Genomic DNA, 15,248 nt, shown 5'->3' with positions numbered 1-15,248 from the left:
GGCTGAAACAGAACAGTACCTTCTCCTCCACACAGCTACAGTAGGCCGCCCATAATGGCTGAAACAGAACAGTACCTTCTCCTCCACACAGCTACAGTAGGGGGCACATAACGGCTGAAACAGAACAGTACCTTCTCATCCACACAGCTACAGTAGGCTGCCCATAACGGATGAAACAGAACAGTACCTTCTCCTCCACACAGCTACAGTAGGCTGCCCACAACGGATGAAACAGAACAGTACCTTCTCCTCCACACAGCTACAGTAGGCCGCCCATAACGTCTGAAACAGAACAGTACCTTCTCCTCCACACAGCTACAGTAGGGGGCACATAACGGCTGAAACAGAACAGTACCTTCTCCTCCACACAGCTACAGTAGGGGGCACATAACGGCTGAAACAGAACAGTACCTTCTCCTCCACACAGCTACAGTAGGGGCACATAACGGCTGAAACAGAACAGTACCTTCTCCTCCACACAGCTACAGTAGGCCGCCCATAATGGCTGAAACAGAACAGTACCTTCTCCTCCACACAGCTACAGTAGGCTGCCCATAAAGGCTGAAACAGAACAGTACCTTCTCCTCCACACAGCTACAGTAGGCAGCCCATAATGGCTGAAACAGAACAGTACCTTCTCCTCCACACAGCTACAGTAGGCCGCCCATAACGTCTGAAACAGAACAGTACCTTCTCCTCCACACAGCTACAGTAGGCTGCCCATAACAGCTGAAACAGAACAGTACCTTCTCCTACACACAGCTACAGTAGGGGGCACATAACGGCTGAAACAGAACAGTACCTTCTCCTCCACACAGCTACAGTAGGCCGCCCATAATGGCTGAAACAGAACAGTACCTTCTCCTCCACACAGCTACAGTAGGCTGCCCATAATGGCTGAAACAGAACAGTACCTTCTCCTCCACACAGCTACAGTAGGGGGCACATAACGGCTGAAACAGAACAGTACCTTCTCCTCCACACAGCTACAGTAGGGGGCACATAACGGCTGAAACAGAACAGTACCTTCTCATCCACACAGCTACAGTAGGCTGCCCATAACGGATGAAACAGAACAGTACCTTCTCCTCCACACAGCTACAGTAGGCTGCCCACAACGGATGAAACAGAACAGTACCTAGCCTGTATTCTGCAGTCCAACCTGCATTTGTATCCCAGGCTGACTAGGTGTGATATGAGGGGCTGGTATTTGAGGAGCGTTTCAGAAAAGGCCTGCTCTGTGTAACAATGGAATGAGCAGCCCACTTCCAAAATCAGCACGTCCCTCTGGCCTCACCCCACAACAACAATATTGGGCTTGTTCGGCATACAAAAAATACACATCGACATCAAACCAGGCTCCTTTGACGAGAATGTTTGTATGTGTGCTGTTGGTGAGGGCACCTCAGTAGCTACCAGGTCGACAGTCATGTCTTGTAATGTACAAGTCTTTGTATGAACGGAAACCATTAACATGTGCAACAGACATTACATTTAACTCGGGGTGTAAAATACAGAATAGATCGTGGGTTGCATTGTACCAGAGTGCTAGGTTGTATTTTGTTTGGTAGCCTCTCCTCAACAGTAAAAGTGAGAATGTCCTCACCGATGGCATTATTCTGGTACATGGAATGGGAGACAGCACAGCCCAGAGCAGAGAGTTTCACAGTCCCTGCAGCCTACACACACCTTAATCTAACCCTAGCTCCTAACCCTTAATCTAACTTTAGCTACTAACCCTTAATCTAACCCTAGCTCCTAACCCATAATCTAACTTTAGCTACTAACCCTTAATCTAACCCTAGCTCCTAACCCATAATCTAACCCTAGCTCCTAACCCTTAATCTAACCCTAGCTCCTAACCCTTAATCTAACCCTAGCTCCTAACCCATAATCTAACCCTAGCTCCTAACCCTTAATCTAACCCTAGCTCCTAACCCATAATCTAACCCTGGCTCCTAACACTAATGCTAACCTTAACCCTAAGCCCCCTATAAATGGCATTTGACCTTGTGGGGACTAACAAAATATTTTTGTTTGCTAACTATACCAGCAGTCCCCGCAAGTATAGTTACACAGTAGTGGTGGTCTCATGTGGCTGGGGACTCTCCTCATCTGAGAAACACTTATCTGGGAAGGCCACTCAGCAGGGTTACTTCTTTTATTTATCTTTCCACCTCTCTTGCTCTCTTTCCCTCTCTTTATCCCCAGTTTCTCTCTCTCTCTCTCTCTCTCTCTCTCTCTCCTTCTGTAACTCCTCCCACTCTCTCTCAATTCAAGGGCTTTATTGGCATGGGAAACATTTGTTAAAATTGCCAAAGCAAGTGAGGTAGACAACATACAAAGTGAATATATAAAGTGAAAAACAACAAAAATTAACAGTAAACATTACACATACAGAAGTTTCAAAACAGTAAAGACATTACAAATGTCATATTATATATATATATACAGTGTTTTAACAATGTACAAATGGTTAAAGGACATAAGATAAAATAAATAAGCATAAATATGGGTTGTATTTACAGTGGTGTTTGTTCTTCACTGGTTGCCCTTTTCTCGTGGCAACAGGTCACAAATCTTGCTGCTGTGATGGGACACTGTGGAATTTCACCCAGTAGATATGGGAGTTTTTCCAAATTGGATTTGTTTTCGAATTCTTTGTGGATCTGTGTAATCTGAGGGAAATATGTCTCTCTAATATGGTCATACATTGGGCAGGGGGTTAGGAAGTGCAGCTCAGTTTCCACCTCATTTTGTGGGCAGTGAGCACATAGCCTGTCTTCTCTTGAGAGCCATGTCTGCCTACGGCGGCCTTTCTCAATAGCAAGGCTATGCTCACTGAGTCTGTACATAGTCAAAGCTTTCCTTAATTTTGGGTCAGTCACAGTGGTCAGGTATTCTGCCGCTGTGTACTCTCTGTTTAGGGCCAAATAGCATTCTAGTTTGCTCTGTTTTTTTGTTAATTCTTACCAATGTGTTAAGTAATTATCTTTTTGTTTTCTCATGATTTGGTTGGCTCTCTCTCTCCTTCTGTAACTCCTCCCACTTTCTCTCTCTCTCTCTCTCTCTCTCCCTCTCTCTCTCTCTCTCTCTCTCTCTCTCTCTCCTTCTGTAACTCCTCCCACTCTCTCTCTCTCTTCCTTTTGAATTTCTACCTTTCTCCTCCCTGACTCCTCCCTCTGTCAACCACTCGCTGACTTTTCTCTTCTCTCTCTTTTGTCTCTCTCTCATTCTTCCTCTCCCTCTCAGGGGTGAAAGTAAGCCGGTACCATCCGGTACGGAGTACCAGCAAAATAAATAGTGGCGGGGACACCGTACCAATGTGAATATGAGCCTATCACAATAATTAGAACAAAGATGCCAAGAAATTACACTATAATTTATCATTAACGCATGTCAGAGGCGTGACAAATGTGCGAATGGACTTGAAAACATGTGAAATACACTAACTCTAACCCAAAATCTGGTGTGGTTCGACGAACAGTGTCATTTTGCGAAGGCAGAAGGACAGAGACGCGTGCAGACAGTGGACGCATCAATTCATGTTACTTGTGCAGCAGGCCTAATGAATGTCAATCACCATGTCTTTTGGTGTTTTGTTACAGATGTTACTCTTCATTCCTCAAAGGACAGGGGCACAGAGCACTTTGTGGCTGCAGGACTTGTTTTAGAGTCGACGAACGACACAGATTTACAGGAGCCGTTTGAAGGATTTGATTGACAGTCAGATGACAACATCATGACTGGATACGTTAATGCCACATTAAAAGGTAATTCATTGAAAAGTTAAACATCAACTCTTTACTATTAGGCCCACAGAGATCCTATTCATTTAATAGGGATTCTATAGGTCAATTCTATGTTTAGCCCCCCCCCCAAAAAAAAACCCAACAACAATTCTAATTACAATCCGGGAAGAAAATAAATCTACTTTCACCCCTGAGTAAACCTGTAACTATGGCAGATGAGTCTCTGTGTGTATGTGAACGTGGTACCAGCAGAAAACTGTTTGTTTTGATGTCTTTGTTGGTTTTTGTTTGGAGTAAGAAGAGAGCGAGCGAGAGGAGAGGAGAGCGAGGAAGCGACAGCTGCTGAGGGACACAGAGAATAGACACATGCACACCCACTCCCACAAATTCCCTATGATTGGCGTGTGGAAATCTGCTACTCTCCCACCTAAAAACTGAAAGCAAGAAAGAAAGGTATCTGTAGGAGAAAGTTAGTTACAGTAGCTGGCGCCTGTGGGGCCTCTTCACATCCTAGTGTCTTTGTGTTTTGATTATGTTGTGTTTTGTTGAAACTGTTGTAATTAACACACTGCAGCTGAAGTGGGAAGCATCCCTGCCTGTGGTTCCCATGATCCCTCTCTCCACATCTCTTTATCTCTCTTTCTAACCTCTGCTATCTCTTTCTCTCTCTTTCGCTCTACAGGCTCTCTTCCACTTGTCCCTCTCACCTGACACTGTCAGATAATCTCTTTATTTCCCTCTCTCTCTCTTCCTCTCACCCCCTCTTTATTGTGAGCTGAGTTATGTGTTGTTTCCATGCCCTCCTTATCAGCACACAGGGGTGTAGTGCCGCAACACCATTAGAGAGTACACAGACCTCGTGAAAACAATTCTGGAAATGTATTATGAAGCTGAATCAATGTCCCGCAACATCACATAATGATCAATTAGTATTTTACATATACTGTACAGTATAATAGCATAGCATAGTATTCCTACAGTATAATGTTACACAAAAACACCTCATTTCTAGCGCGATTTTAATATGGTTAGCTGAAGCTGAATAGTCGCATTTCGGAAGTTTGCATACAGCCAAATACATTCAAACTCAGTTTTCAGAATTCCTAACATTTAATCTTCGTAAAATTCCCTGTCTTATGTCAGTTAGGATCACCATTTTATTTTAAGAATGTGAAATATTATAATAATAGTAGAGTGATTTATTTCAGTGGGTCAGAAGTTTACATACACTCAATTAGTATTTGGTAGCATTGCCTTTAAATTGTTTAACTTGGGTCAAACATTTCGGGTAGCCTTCCACAAGCTTCCCACAATAAGTTGGATTAATTTTGGCCCATTCCTCCTGACAGAGCTGGTGTAACTGAGTCAGTTTTGTAGGCCTCCTTGCTCGCACACACTTTTTCAGTTCTGCCCACAAATTTTCTATGGGATTGAGGTCAGGGCTTTGTGATGGCCACTCCAATACCTTGACTTTGTTGTCCTTAAGCCATTTTGCCACAACTTTGGAAGTATGCTTGGGGTCAGACCCATTTGCAACCAAGCTTTAACTTCCTGACTGATGTCTTGAGATGTTGCTTCAATATCCACATAATTTTCCTACCTCATGATGCCATCTATTTTGTGAAGTGCACGAGTCCCTCCTGCAGCAAAGCACCCCTACAACATGATGCTGCCACCCCCGTGCTTCACGGTTGGGATGGTGTTCTTCGGCTTGCAAGCCTCCCCCTTTTTCCTCCAAACATAACAATGGTCATTATGGCCAAACAGTTCTATTTTTGTTTCATCAGACCAGGGGACATTTCTCCAAAAAGTACAATCTTTGTCCCCATGTGCAGTTCCAAACCGTAGTCTGGCTTTTTTTATGGTGGTTTTGGAGCAGTGGCTTCTTCCTTGCTGAGCGGCCTTTCAGGTTATGTCGATATAGGACTTATTTTACCGTGGATGAAGATACTTTTGTACCTGTTTCCTTCAGCATCTTCACAAGGTCATTTGCTGTGGTTCTGGGATCCATTTGCACTTTTTGCACCAAAGTACGTTCATCTCTCGGAGACAGAACACGTCTCCTTCCTGAGCGGTATGACGGCTGCGTGGTCCCACGGTGTTTATACTTGCGTACTATTGTTTATGCAGATGAACGTGGTACCTTCAGGTGTTTGGAAATTGCTCCCAAGGATGAACCAGACTTGTGGAGGTCTTGGCTGATTTATTTTGATTTTCTCATGATGTCAAGCAAAGAGGCACTGCTTTTGAAGGTAGGCCTTGGAATACATCCACAGGTACACCTCCAATTGACTCAAATTATGTCAATTAGCCTATCAGAAGCTTCTAAAGACATGACATAATTTACTGGATTTTTCCAAGCTGTTTAAAGGAACAGTCAATTTAGTGTATAAAATCTTCTGACCCACTGGAATTGTGATACAGTGAATTATAAGTGAAATAATCTGTCTGTAAACAATTGTTGGAAAAATGACTTGTGTAATGCACAAAGTAGATGTCCTAACCGACTTGCCAAAACTAAAGTTTGTTAACAAGAAATTTGTGGAGTGGTTGAAAAATGAGTTTTAATGACTCCAAGCTAAGTGTATGTAAACTTCCGACTTCAATTGTAATCTTCCGACTTCAACTGTAAACTTCCGACTTCAACTTTGATGGAAACAAAACAGGAGAAAGACAAAAAGTTAATACCATCTTCTCTAATTCAAGAAGGTATATATTTACAGTACCGTTCAAAAGTTTGGGGTCACTTAGAAATGGATCAGAAATACAATGTTAATATTATAAATGACTATTGTAGCTAAAAACAGCAGATTTTTTTTAAATTGAAAGAACCTTCCTGTGGAACACAGGACTGATGGTTGCTGATAATGGGCCTCTGTACGCCTATGTAGATATTCCATTAAAAACCAACCGTTTCCAGCTACAACAGTTATTTACAACATTTACCATGTCTGCACTGTAATTCTGATCAATTTTATGTCATTCTAATGGACAAAGAATGTGCTTTTCTTTCAAAAACAAGGACATTTCTAAGTGACCCCAAACTTTTGAACGGGAGTGTATATTCCCATGAAACTGAGATCAAATGATATATATACAGATGCAGTTTAGATATTTCACTGGTAAACCATGAAGAATTATCATTCACCATTGACAGTGATGGATGGCCTGTTTTGAAATGAGGTTTGAGGGTATTAAACATGGAAGGGAAAAAAAGCTTGAGACAATATGTGTGGGCATTGGCTGACGTTGCAGTTGGAAGATGCATTTGATGCACATTCTATATATTTGTCAGTACAAATGTTGATTGAGAAATGATGTCATTGAACGTTTTTCTTTCTGCTCTCCCGCACCTAGTAGGAATGGGGTGCCATTTGCACCACACAAGGACAGGGCTGGGGATGAATGGCTTGAGCTCTACTAGAATGTAGAGAGGACACCAATATATGTTCCTACTCAAAGGCCATTGATTTGCTAGGACGTTGGCACCAGGAAGTCTGTTTTCCTGGGCTAAATCTGAAACTCATTTGACGTTAAAAGACGCCAGCGGACTCTCGCTGTGGCTCGTTCAATTCCATCCTTCCCTGGTTATTTGTTTGTGTGTTTGTTCAACGACTGTGAGTTGTCATGTCGTGATGGTTGTGTATCTGGCCTGATGATGTTTATCTAGGACTCTTAGTCTCCTGTGTCTCGACGTGGTTGGTTGGAATCCCAGTGAGACGCTAATGAGTCGTTTGAATCTTACCAAGAGCTCAGATTAATGTGATCCTGGGGTGTGGCTAACGCTGAGAACTATTCTAAACAATACGCTGGTTGTCACGGTAGCAGGAGGTCTTTCTTCATCTCTGCTACTGGCCACTTGAGATGTAGGCCCTCCTCCCCTCCATCTGTCCATACATCCATCCCTCCATCTCTCTCTTGCTTAGCTGTGTAGTGCCAGCCTCCTCTCTGCTGTTTTGTATGTATTTTTCTTCTGGCACATCAATCCTGGCCTTTAGAGGGAAAGCTAAATATAACTCACCAGCCTGTATGTACTGGCAGAGGTGTACTGTGTGGGGGGGGTGTATCAGCCAACCAACACCTTTTTATCAGTAAATCAGTCTTCCTTGGTGTGGAACCAAGCTTGGCGAAGACTAATTAAGAGACTTTTGCGTGTGTGTGTTTGCGATGTTGGCATGTGTGTCGAGCCCTGGGGTATTGTCTGATTGAACAGTTTCTACCATGATTTAAATCTCAGTTTGAATATATATTTTGGCCTGGAGGATCTGTCAGCACATTCACCACTGTATGTGTGAGTGTGTGTTTGCTTACATCTCTTAGGAGACCTCACTTTCAGTAAAGTATTGTCTTTTTAAAGTTACCAGACTGACAAATCAACTCCATCCATCCGGGAAAAGCACTGCTGTCCAATTCAAACGCACTTCAAAAAGGGCGATACAGAAATCCCCTACCTCTCCGGAAATCCCCTACCTCTCCAGAAATCTCCTACCTCTTCAGAAATCTCCTACCTCCCGAGAAATCTCCTACCTCTCCAGAAATCCCCTATCTCTCCAGAAATCCCATTCCTCTCCAGAAATCCCCTAAATCTCCATAATCCCCTAATTCTCCAGAAATCTCCTACCTCCCCAGAAATCTCCTACCTCCCCAGAAATCTCCTACCTCTCCAGAAATCTCCTACCTCTCCAGAAATCCCCTTCCTCTCCAGAAATCTCCTACCTCTCCAGAAATCTCCTACCTCTCCAGAAATCCCCTACCTCCCCAGAAATCTCCTACCTCTCCAGAAATCTCCTTCCTCTCCAGAAATCCCCTTCCTCTCCAGAAATCTCCTACCTCCCCAGAAATCTCCTACCTCTCCAGAAATCTCCTACCTCTCCAGAAATCTCCTACCTCTCCAGAAATCTCCTACCTCTTCAGAAATCTCCTACCTCTCCAGAAATCTCCTACCTCCAGAAATCCCCTTCCTCTCCAGAAATCTCCTACCTCCCCAGAAATCTCCTACCTCTCCAGAAATCTCCTACCTCTCCAGAAATCTCCTACCTCTCCAGAAATCCCCTTCCTCTCCAGAAATCCCCTTCCTCTCCAGAAATCCATTAGTGTAGTATAATAATAGAGAGTGAAGAGGAGAGGTGGTGTGACTGGTGCTATGTTTCTGCTGCTGCCTGCCTGGCTGACCTGGTCTATCTGTGGGTCTATAGCTTTTAACACACTGGCACCCATTGGATATGGATCCTCTTCTCAGGGGAGGGATCTATAGACCAACTGAAGTGTGTTGTGTGTGTGTGTGTGTCTATATGATGTTTCGTTGTTCTGAGACAGTAAACATCACACAAGCCTGCATACCTCCCTCTCTCTCCCTTGCTCTCTTCCTCTCCACGCTCTGTCCATCGGTTCTGCTTTGTCTTTCCGTATGTCTGTCCACGGCTCTATATTCCCTTATGGCTTTGTTAACTCTACTCAAATACGCACACACACACACTCTCTCTCCTCTGCCTCAGAGTGAAATACTCTCTAGTTGTAGAGTGCTCTGTCTTACCGCTGTACCTGAAAGATAACTCTTATTTAAACTAATCACACTCCTGCCACTCACCTCTCACTCCAAGTTGTCTACACACACACACACACACACACACACACACACACACACACACACACACACACACACACACACACACACACACACACACACACACACACACACACACACACACACACACACACACCAGCATCCCAATCCTCCGTCTCTCTAATGCACACGTAGGCTACCCGGGTGCAATTACGTTTGTGTCACATCAGCAACGTGAGAATAGCTTTTTGGTACGAAAGGAGTCAAACGCCCAACAGACTAGTTTCTACTTAAAATCCCCACATGACGATGCTGCAGGCAGTCAGGCAGGCAGTTGTGTGCTGATTTTCTCTCACTCTCTATCACATACACTCTCTCCCTCCCTCCCTACACCCCCTCCCTCCCTCCCTCCCTCCCTCCCTCCCTCCCTCCCTCCCTCCCTCCCACACTCTCTCCCTCCCTCCCTCCCTCCCTCCCTCCCTCCCTCCCTCCCTACACCCCCTCCCTCCCTCTCTCCCTACACTCTCTCCCTCCCTCCCTACACCCCCTCCCTCCCTCTCTCCCTACACCCCGCCCTCCCTCCCTCCCTCCCTACAGTCTCTCCCTCCCTCCCTCCCTACACCCCCTCCCTCCCTCCCTCTCTCCCCCCTCTGTGGGTTGAGACAGTAAAGGGAACGTGCTGTTCCGATGGCTGTTGTTCAGAGCTTGAGCTGTGGGTTTGATTTCCACATCAGATGTGTTCAAATCGCTTTGGAGATATATATTTCTTATAAACATTGATGGCTCTAGCTAAGGTAAAGTCCTTTCCTCTGACTTTATGTTCAGGCTTGACTCAGCCTGCTCTGTATAAGGATGGGGAAGGGCATTGGCTTGTTACGTTCATTTAGTGTAAAATCCATCCTTTGTTGTAAACCCAAGGCACAGTCAAGGCAGTAATTTTGCAATAAAAAGTATGTTTTATTAGCAAACATTCATCCGATGCTGTATTAATGATCACTGCTAAGTGTACAGAGAGAGTTACGTTTTTTACTATTCTGTTTTTATTTCACCTTTATTTAACCAGGTCGGCCAGTTGAGAACAAAAACAACACAGAGTTACACATGGAATAAACAATCGTATAGTTAATAACACAATATAAATATGTGTATACAGTGTGTACACTATAATGGGAAAAGGTTATTATTTAAGATCCAAGCCATGTAGTGTTTGTTACTAGTTTGTTCCGGTCCACAGGTGTGTGTAGTTTTCAGCACCTTACGGCAGTAGGCAGGCAGGAACACACAATGTATCTTATCTTCTCCCCACATCAGATGTGACAGGCAGTTATGCCAGTCATGGTGCTGTTACCAACACACACACACCGCAAGCACAAACACACACCATCATGAGATGAAGATTGCGTGTGATAGGATCAGACTGCCACATTGACATTACCTGAGGCCAGTAGCTAGACACTTACTGGAACATTAGCTGAGGCCAGTAGCTAGAGGTTTACTGGAACATTAGCTGAGGCCAGTAGCTAGAGACTTACTGGAACATTAGCTGAGGCCAGTAGCTGGAGACTTACTGGAACATTAGCTGAGGCCTGAGGCCAGTAGCTAGAGACTTACTGGAAAATTAGCTGAGGCCAGTAGCTAGAGGTTTACTGGAACATTAGCTGAGACCTGAGGCCAGTAGCTAGAGGTTTACTGGAACATTAGCTGAGACCTGAGGCCAGTAGCTAGAGGTTTACTGGAACATTAGCTGAGACCTGAGGCCAGTAGCTAGAGGTTTACTGGAACATTAGCTGAGACCTGAGGCCAGTAGCTAGAGACTTACTGGAACATTAGCTGAGACCTGAGGCCAGTAGCTAGAGACTTACTGGAACATTAGCTAAGACCTGAGGCCAGTAGCTAGAGACTTACTGGAACATTAGCTGAGACCTGAGGCCAGTAGCTGGAGACTTACTGGAACATTAGCTGAGACCTGAGGCCAGTAGCTGGAGACTTACTGGAACATTAGCTGAGACCTGAGGCCAGTAGCTAGAGACTTACTGGAACATTAGCTGAGACCTGAGGCCAGTAGCTAGAGACTTACTGGAACATTAGCTGAGGCCAGTAGCTAGAGACTTACTGGAACATTAGCTGAGACCTGAGGCCAATAGCTGGAGACTTACTGGAACATTAGCGGAGGCCTGAGGCCAGTAGCTGGAGACTTGGAACATTAGCTGAGACCTGAGACCAGTAGCTGGAGACTTACTGGAACATTAGCTGAGGCCTGAGGCCAGTAGCTAGAGACTTACTGGAGCATTCGATGAGGCCGGTAGCTAGAGGTTTACTGGAACATTAGCTGAGACCAGTAGCTGGAGGTTTACTGGAACATTAGCTGAGACCTGAGGCCAGTAGCTGGAGACTTACTGGAACATTAGCTGAGACCTGAGGCCAGTAGCTAGAGACTTACTGGAACATTAGCTGAGACCTGAGGCCAGTAGCTGGAGACTTACTGGAACATTAGCTGAGGCCAGTAGCTGGAGACTTACTGGAACATTAGCTGAGGCCTGAGGCCAGTAGCTGGAGACTTACTGGAACATTAGCTGAGGCCAGTAGCTAGAGACTTACTGGAGCATTCGATGAGGCCAGTAGCTGGAGACTTGGAACATTAGCTGAGACCTGAGACCAGTAGCTGGAGACTTACTGGAACATTAGCTGAGGCCAGTAGCTAGAGACTTACTGGAGCATTCGATGAGGCCAGTAGCTAGAGGTTTACTGGAACATTAGCTGAGACCAGTAGCTGGAGGTTTACTGGAACATAAGCTGAGACCTGAGGCCAGTAGCTGGAGACTTACTGGAACATTAGCGGAGACCTGAGGCCAGTAGCTGGAGACTTACTGGAACATTAGCGGAGACCTGAGGCCAGTAGCTGGAGACTTACTGGAACATTAGCTTTTAGCTCAGCTACTAACACACTAGTCTTGGGTTGGAGCTTTTGGATATGAACCTGGGTTCCCCAAATGTCTGTCCCAATACCGATCCTAAATAGATCTGTTGTATACAGATCTGCTGTATAGAGATTGGTTGGCTATTACTCCACTGGAGTGAGGTTTGGAACTTAGAGGTTATTACAAGTACCATTACTCAGAAGCACCATGGAATAACCGCTTATGTATGTGCGATAATATGCCATGCTTATGTTGACATTGTGAAAGAGCCCACTGTAGTGACGCTGTGAAAAATAGTATTCTCCCGCTGCTTCTGACGTTCTGACTATTGTCTCTGTGTGTCTATGTGTCTATGTGTGTGTGTGTGTGTGTGTGTGTGTGTGTGTGTGTGTGTGTGTGTGTGTGTGTGTGTGTGTGTGTGTGTGTGTGTGTGTGTGTGTGTGTGTGTGTGTGTGTGTGTGTGTGTGTGTGTGTGTGTGTGTGTGTGTGTGTGTGTGTGTGTGTGTGTGTGTGTGTGTGTGTGTGTGTGTGTGTGTGTGTGTGTCTGTGTCTGTGTCTGTGTCTCTGTGTGTGTTTTGACCTAGAGGTGGACAGTAATGTACCTGTAGCTAAATAGATGGTCACAGCTCAGACTGATAGTGCTGTGGTCCCCCAATGGCCCTGTTTACAACACACACACTTCAAGGCATTCCTTCCTGCGACAGAGACCACTGGACAGAAGAAAGACTTGTCATTCTCTGTGATTCTATTTTTAAAGAACACCAGTACATTTTCATGGAATATCCTTGACTCCGTGTTGTGTGCTAGTGTATGTGAGAGAGAGCCTGTATTCATAACTGCTCTTATCAAGGCCCAGAAAGACATCTCATTCCTTTGATGAGGAGAGTACACTACACTACACACCCGTCTGACTTTTACTTCACAGGCCAGATACAGTAGACATCACTGATTGCTGATCTCATACACAGTGACATACCAGCTTATGGTACAGAATACTGTTCGTCATTCCAGCCTACGGCAGCATCGCTCTATCCATCACACTCTGTTATCCTCATAAAAGAGGAAACTAGTCATGATATTCAATGGTATTACTATTGAGTTAGCTGGCTATTACAGTATAGAGAAACGAGTTAATAGTGAGTTTTTTTAGCCACAAGGCAATTCAGTGATGACCTCCAGCCATAGCTATTCTCAAGACGATATGGAAAATAATCATGTATTGTCTGGCTTGGCCAATGGCTTAATTTTTTACTTTTATTTAATTGAAGGCAACAACATATCCATGGTAACCAAACCCAATTAGTCTATTTAAGGAGTGTGTGTTTCCAGTTGTTTTATTGATCCTGTTATGGTGATGTTCATTTCTGTTCTGTCTGTTATCATCTCGTTAAGACCTGGGCCTGCAGCTGTTAGTCAGATGGGAAACAGTGGAAATGTTACTGCAGGAGCGTTCACACCTCAATTTAGTCATTTACTCATTTAGCAGACGCTCTTATCCAGAGCGACTTACAGGAGCAATTAGGGGTAACTGCCTTGCTCAAGGGTACATTGACAGATGTTTCACCAAGTCGGCTCAGGGATTCAAACCAGCAACCTTTCGGTTACTGGCTCAACACTCTTAACCACTAGGCTATCTGCTGACTCTGAAGTGGCACGTTATTGTGACTCAGATTTTAATCTACACAAAATCGGGCCAGGATATCAGCAACAGACTGATCAGCTGAAATAATAATAATAACTTTAATAATCACAATTCCACCCCCCTGTCATCATCTCCTCTGAAAGGCAGAGGAAGTGATGTCCGGTCACCACAATCGCTTCGAGAGGGAGTACCGGGGGACACCGTGGGAGAGGCGGGACATCGTCCGTTCGGCCGGCCTCCTTAATGGAGCGGGAGCCAATAACTGCTGCGCCGCCGCTGTCGGCAATGGAAACAACCGGCCGGGACTCCTCCCACTGCCCGTCATCCCCTCCCTCCTGCCCACCCCAGTTACGGTTGCTGTGACGACGTCGAGTGGTGGTGACATGGTCATCAAGCGTCAAGGAGGGGTCACGATCGCTGTCGCTGGTTCTGCCAAGGTAAGAACACACAGCTCCTCTTTCTCGCCAAACCATTTACCTCCCTCCTCATTATGCACTGTTTCCACTCTCTAACCATTCTCTCTACACAGCTCCTCTTTCTCTCCAAACCATTTACCTCCCTCCTCATTATATACTGTTTCCACTCTCTAACCATTCTCTCTACACAGCTCCTCTTTCTCTCCAAACCATTTACCTCCCTCCTCATTATATACTGTTTCCACTCTCTAACCATTCTCTCTACACAGCTCCTCTTTCTCTCCAAACCATTTACCTCCCTCCTCATTATATACTGTTTCCACTCTCTAACCATTCTCTCTACACAGCTCCTCTTTCTCTCCAAACCATTTACCTCCCTCCTCATTATATACTGTTTCCACTCTCTAACCATTCTCTCTACACAGCTCCTCTTTCTCGCCAAACCATTTACCTCCCTCCTCATTATACACTGTTTCCACTCTCTAACCATTCTCTCTACACAGCTCCTCTTTCTCTCCAAACCATTTACCTCCCTCCTCATTATGCACTGTTTCCACTCTCTAACCATTCTCCCCACACAGCTCCTCTTTCTCTCCAAACCATTTACCTCCCTCCTCATTATTCACTGTCTCCTCTCTCTAACCATTCTCTCCACACAGCTCCTCTTTCTCTCCAAACCATTTACCTCCCTCCTCATTATTCACTGTCTCCTCTCTCTAACCATTCTCTCTACACAGCTCCTCTTTCTCGCCAAACCATTTACCTCCCTCCTCATTATGCACTGTCTCCTCTCTCTAACCATTCTCTCCACACAGCTCCTCTTTCTCTCCAAACCATTTACCTCCCTCCTCATTATGCACTGTTTCCACTCTCTAACCATTCTCTCCACACAGCTCCTCTTTCTCTCCAAACCATTTACCTCCCTCCTCATTATACACTGTCTCCTCTCTCTAACCA

General features: G+C 45.0%; 1 protein-coding gene across 1 annotated transcript in view; it reads left to right on the top strand.

Annotated features, from left to right (window-relative positions):
- LOC118387061 (kelch-like protein 29) overlaps positions 1-15,248 on the top strand; it is a 435,230-nt gene that overhangs the window by 171,955 nt on the left and 248,027 nt on the right. Inside the window, exon 3 of the mRNA XM_052523942.1 lies at positions 14,019-14,312. Within this exon, the coding sequence (XP_052379902.1) occupies positions 14,019-14,312 (294 nt within the window). The remainder of the gene's footprint in view (positions 1-14,018; positions 14,313-15,248) is intronic.

The sequence above is a fragment of the Oncorhynchus keta genome, chromosome 8 (assembly GCF_023373465.1).
Source record: "Oncorhynchus keta strain PuntledgeMale-10-30-2019 chromosome 8, Oket_V2, whole genome shotgun sequence".
NCBI lineage: Eukaryota > Metazoa > Chordata > Actinopteri > Salmoniformes > Salmonidae > Oncorhynchus > Oncorhynchus keta.
Note: the sequence above shows the minus strand (reverse complement) of the source record. Positions and strands in the feature narration are given on the sequence as shown.